The sequence below is a fragment of the Rosa chinensis genome, chromosome 4, assembly GCF_002994745.2.
Source record: "Rosa chinensis cultivar Old Blush chromosome 4, RchiOBHm-V2, whole genome shotgun sequence".
In the NCBI taxonomy this organism is placed as follows: domain Eukaryota; kingdom Viridiplantae; phylum Streptophyta; class Magnoliopsida; order Rosales; family Rosaceae; genus Rosa; species Rosa chinensis.
The window spans coordinates 12,669,875-12,675,883 of NC_037091.1; the positions used below are offsets into that span (position 1 = coordinate 12,669,875).

The 6,009-nt window shown below is 36.6% G+C and overlaps 1 protein-coding gene across 1 annotated transcript; it reads left to right on the forward strand.

The window, feature by feature from the left end:
- The first annotated feature begins 269 nt into the window (after positions 1 to 269).
- LOC121052782 (S-protein homolog 5-like) lies at positions 270 to 668 on the forward strand. The gene has a single exon (XM_040518648.1). It carries the CDS (start codon positions 270 to 272, stop codon positions 666 to 668), a length of 399 nt encoding a protein of 132 aa, XP_040374582.1.
- Positions 669 to 6,009: the final 5,341 nt, after the last annotated feature.

Below are 6,009 nucleotides of genomic sequence, written 5' to 3' on the forward strand. Positions count from 1 at the left end.
CATAAGTTAGTTATATTAAGGAAGGAAGAACGTACACTTGCATATTTCTTCATTTCCACTCATATTTCTTCATCTCTCTTGATCCATTATCCTTAGAGACTAAATTCTTTTGTGGCCACATGTTGTGTGTTCTTAGGAATGAATTTTCTGTTTAGTTATTAATTTAATTGTTAAACTAATTCCACACTAATTAAAAAGTTCTGAAAACCATCCATTCCTTCAGTTATAAATTAAGCTTCTTTGCAGTTCAGTTCAACCACATTGGCACCATGTCTTTCACTGCCAACTGTTCTTGTGTGATCATCACCTTGGCCCTAGCAACCTTGACATTAACATTTTCTGAAGGGTACAAATCGTACAATGTTCACATCATCAATCGCTTTTGCAACAACGATAAGCCATTGACTGTTCATTGCAAATCTGGAGACGATGATCTCGGTAACCACACCCTATGGAGAGGTCAGGATTACAACTGGCAATTTAACGGAAACTTTTGGGGTACAACTCTCTTCCACTGCAATATGAAACGGGATTCACAAGAGAGAGACATCATTGTTTTTAGTATTGCTGATGAGGAACCCCTTGAGTGCATGAAAACCAAGGATTGCTTTTGGTTCGTGAATGAGGATGGTTTCTATGTTGGCAATAAAAAGTTCGACTGGCGTTGACTAATATCACGAACTTGACCGATCAGAATGTTATGATATTTGCAATACTTGAATAAATTAATATATCAAAATTTTGAGGGGGTGAATGTGATCTGAGCCATGTAGCTTCTTTGAAGTAAGATTATTTATTTTTCCTAAATTGATGAAGGGGAAAGATTATTTATTTCCTTGTTGGATTCATACATTGGATATGGTAGTTTATTGTTACCAGTCTCTGCTTCCTTTTTCTACCGAAAGAGACATAATTAAGGGTATATGATTTTTTTAATTATTTGTTTAATTATCTCATCTAAATTATCAGTTCTCTTGATTTCCCTCTCCCAAGACAAACCCATACGCTCTGTACTCTCTCCCTATGTCATCAGCGGCTTCACCTTCTCCTTATTACTAGCATCCCCAATGAGTTAGTCTTTTGATTCAGCTTTTTGACACTAGTTCAGGGCACTGATCTCTTCTGGTCCAATTCGATCGCTCAATCACAGACACGGCAATACTCGGTTGGGTTTCTTCTATCTTTGGGTGATGGCGTTGTTGAATGCTAATTCGGTATTGGGACTATGCATGATACTAGCACAGTGCATGGTGGAATAAATCAGGAGTCAAATGTCTCTCACTACAAAACTAAGCAACAGGTACCAATCCTTCCCTACGTTTGAGGGTAATGGTGACTGACCCTTTGATTCTCTCACTACTAGAAATATGACCAACAGTTCTATATATTATATTCTCCGATCCACTAATAACATACATTAATGACAAAAAATTGCATCTGTCACTGATGATATGCTTATCAATAAATTAAATAATACTATAATAATATAGCTAATCTTTTTTCATCCCACAGTATTTTTTTTTTTTTTTGGCAATGGAGAATTTAATTAGTATTATTCATCCCATTAAATGTAGACCATCTCTCTCTCTCTCTCTCACACACACACACACACACAAAGAGTACCTAAACAAACAATGAAAAAACTCAAACTCTCTCGCTCTCTCTTTCTTCTTCACTACCATTTCTCAAACTCCGGTTACTTGCGACATGACCTACACCAATCAATTTAGGGTGAGCTGATCTGCGTACAAAACTCACATGGCCATACAACAAGAAGATAGCAGATCTTAGAGTTGTTTCTTTCTGGCTAGTTAAAAATTGGATATTAGTACGAGGTCATCACTATTGGATTTTATGGATGTTTTAGGGTGGTTTTTATTTTTATTTTTATAAAGAGATGTTTTAGGGTGCTGCATGTTCCTTTTAGTGAATCTGGAAAATTTTCTCTTGATAAAAAATAAAACCTAGAAAAAATTATTTTCATATAGAACAAGGAGCAATTAAGTTTTTTTTTTTTTTTGATCTTCTATTCATACCTCCAAAATTGACATTTGGACCTCTTTCTTTTTTCAAGTGATAGTTGACTTTGTCTACTCATGTAAAATTACCAATAAAGACACAAAAGAGAAAGAAAAAAAAATTTAAAAAAAGTATTTTCCCTTTTAGAGGTATGAAATCAACAAATGGTCATCCTCGTGCCATTTTTTCCCTTTTGTTTTTGTTATGGTCTTCATCCTTACCAAGCAGCGGAGAAATCAACAAACCAATTCCTTACTTTGTAGTTCCTCGAATCAATTTCAGATATGCAATATTCTCTAACCAAAACACCAACTGACCACTTTCTCTTAAAATCATACTAATCCAATGGAGCGTACTATTAGGGGTGTAAATGAGCCGAGTCGGAGCGAATACCAAAGTGATCATGTTCAGCTCATTTGTTTTTTATCGAGGTTGAGCCGGGTTAAAGCTTGAATTATTTTTTTTTCCATGCTCAAGCTCGGCTCGGCTTAAATATTTTTTTAAGCCCAAGCTAGACTCGACTTGGCTCAATTTATTGGACAAGCTCGAGTAGGGCTGTCAATTCCGACACGACTCGAAACCCGCACGAAATAAAGCGGGTTGAACCCGCACAATTAAAAAGCGGGTCAGCAGACCATGACCTATTTAATAAATGGGTCGGCCACAGGTCAACCCTTTAACACGAAGTGAACCCGTAAACCCGATTATGTTATACTTCTTCTTGAAATTTTGGACATTGGGAGTATTTGATCATAGGATTAGACAATTTGAAATATTTTGCTTTATAATTATTGAATTTAATTATTTATGAATATATATAATTATTTATATTATTCGGCTTGTGGAGTTTTTAGTGAATTTAATCAATTTATGCATTTTTTTAGTTAAAAGGGTCGCATTGTTAACCCTTAAATGGGTCATTTTGTCTAACATGACATGACTTATTTGTTAAATGGGTTAAGCGGGTTGGAAACGGGTAACCCATTTGATAAATAGGTTGGGTTTGGGTTTAGATTTTTGACACGATTATTAAATGGGTTGGGTTTGGGTTTGTATCTTGTGACACGACAAATACCTTAACCCGACACGACCCATTGACAGCCCTAAGCTCGAGCTTGAATAGGCACGTCTTGGCTCATTTAACTTTAAATTTAAAAAACAAAAAAACAAAAAAAATCAAGAAAGAAAATTTAAAATAATAATCCAAAATTGATGTCTAACCATCACACAAATCCCTTTTGACTTTATTGTAATATATTTTACTTAAATGCTCAGATTCTCTTCCAAATGAAAAGGAAGATGATAAAAAAAATTAAAGATTTAAGATTAGAAAAATAATATTTTTATTTATATTATAAATTTTCATGAGTCGAGTTTTGATACAAGTTGAATTTTAACAAATTCGAGCTACTCACGAGCTAGACAAGCTGAATATATTATTGTTCAAGCTCAGCTCATTTATCTTACGAACACGAGCCGCCGAACGAGCTAAAATCGAGTCAAATACGAGTCGAACACGAGCTGTATCAAACCTATTTACAATCCTACGTACTATTCCCATCAAGCAAATATATGAAACGAGAGAATCTTAGGAAGTTGAAGAAATGAACTGCTCTTGGCCTCTAAAGATGCATATGCCTACATAATACAACAATAAGAAAGGGGGGAGGCAGAGAGAGCTACCAACTGAAAGTTTTTTTTTTTTTTTTTTCCAGCTTAGTTGTATCAATAGTAAAATAATATCGTGAAATGTTCAAAAATTGATGGAGGTCTAACTATCGATTTTGGAGGTATATGAATAGAACACTCTAAAAAAGTTTTTATTGATATTATTGGATGATGCGTATTATGGGAAAATTAAGGAGGTGTAGATAGCATATTGGTTATTTGTAAAAATAAGTTGGAGGTCTATTAAGTGGGGAGGTCATTTCTGTTCAAGTAAGAATAAGAATAACTCAATGACGACCTGACCTAGCAAAGCTCTGCTCGAGTTTGTGAGAGGCCGCCCATGGGTTGGCCTTTCTACACCTCCCTCCATCTCCGATGGAGCAAATTTCCGGCCATAGTGTTGCAGTTGGCGAGCACGGTCGAGGCCATACTCTTCTTTTTTTCCTTTTATCTCCAAGATGTCGATATCAACCATCCGGGTTGAGCCGATCGCCTTCTCTCTTCCTCTGATTGTCACGCGCAGGGGATTGAGGTTGTCCTCGGTTCGCTGCTCTATTCGAACGGTGACTATGGGTGATTGGAGGGTTTGGGATCCAGGGCTTCTGCAGGCGTCATGGCAGTTTGGTCTCGGCCCTAAGCCGAGTGGTGGAGTACTTGCTACATCTCTGGTTCGGCTGCGTTCTGATAGTGTTTTGTTGGAACCTTTTTTAAAGGCTGGCAGTAGGGGTGGCAGTGCTTTCTATCTGATCTGCGAATGTGGGCGGACTGGTGGAGTCACGTCTATGAGATGGCGATGGAGAGAACTCGTAGGAGGAAGCTGATCATCCTGAGGCCTTTTCACTCAAAGGTTACGGGTCTTCTCGAAAAGGGGCCGTTGATACTTGGCTGGAGTGTCGAGGTGATGTCCGGGCGGCGACGGCTAATGCTCCGATGTGGTGTTGGTGCGAGGGTGATGACAAGCACAAAGATTTTGCTGAATTAGCTGCTAGGGTTCATTCTGCTTGGGCTTGGATCTGTTTTTTAGATTTGGGCTTGGGCCTGTTTGGGTGGTCTATGGCAGTGAGATTTGGGCTCTCTAAGGCTTGGATCCAGATTTGGGATCCCGGGGGTTTTTCTATAAAAATTTGGGATCCAGGACGGCTTCTGTTTTGGTACCTAAATTGTTATTTTGCTTGGGATCAATACCTGCGAGGAACTGTAGTTATTGGTCTGAGGTTGTCAGCGAGTCTACTAATGGATTCTGCGGAAAAATTTAATTGTCAGTTTCTTATTAGTTTACTCACCCCTGAGCTTCACTCAATAGGTGGAGTGGTATTACGTTTAGCGGTGTCTCTTTCTAACGGCCCCCAGGGGCAGGTCATTGTGTAATATTGCTTCGTCTATATTGAATAAAAACGTCTGACCTCTTTCAACTCAAAAAAAAAAGTGGGGAGGTCAAAATACAAATTTTAGAGGTATAAATAGAAGCTCTTTTTTTTTTTTTTTTTTGTCTAGAAGAAGCATGTGGATTGTGGTTAATAGTTGCTGCAGTACGGTTTTCTGAATCAATAATGAGTTATAGATATTGGATTTTTTATTTTATTAAATGAACAACTTACAACAACTAGTCTATTGTGAGTCAAACTCATGACATGTGTTGTGAAATTTTAATTAAAACTCGCAAGCGCACTAATCGTCGTTAGTATAGTGTGCAAGTACGAGGTCGTTCCAACTGAGGATTGATAATTAACTTAAACCCTAACTCAATTAATCCAAACACAAAATCATAAAAACACAATGAACAAGTAAGATCAAGAAAGTATTGTTCTCAGATTTTCGAATAAAGAAATATTGTGAAACAAACAATTATAAGTTGAAAAGCAAAGATGATAAAACCTAGGGTTTCGGAATCAACCATTAACAATCATATTTATGTTTCGATGCAATTAACAGATTCTTTTGTTTCTTTTGATGACAATTCCTGTATCTAAGTCCAGATACGGCACTTAGACCATAGTTTTCCTTAAGTGTATGATTCTCTCAAGGTACGGCAAAGGTCGTATATCCAAACATGCAGTTTATCCAGGTACGGCATAAATTTAACACTTAGGACTCATTACGTACTAGAAAACAAGAGAATCATGCAAACCATTACTTTAGGTACGACAATAATGTAATTCACAACTCTTAATCACAAGAAGCCAATGTTGTTACATTTTAATATTTTATTTATTATTGAAATTAAATTTGGGTGAATTTATTTTGTGTTTAAAATCTGAATTTATTTGTGTGTTTAAATTCTGAATTTATTTTGAATTTTATTTTGTAACTCATGGTGTTTTT

What these genes read in the sequence shown, in the direction of transcription:
- LOC121052782 (XM_040518648.1), top strand. Translation starts at nt 270, where the DNA reads ATGTCTTTCACTGCCAACTGTTCTTGTGTGATCATCACCTTGGCCCTA.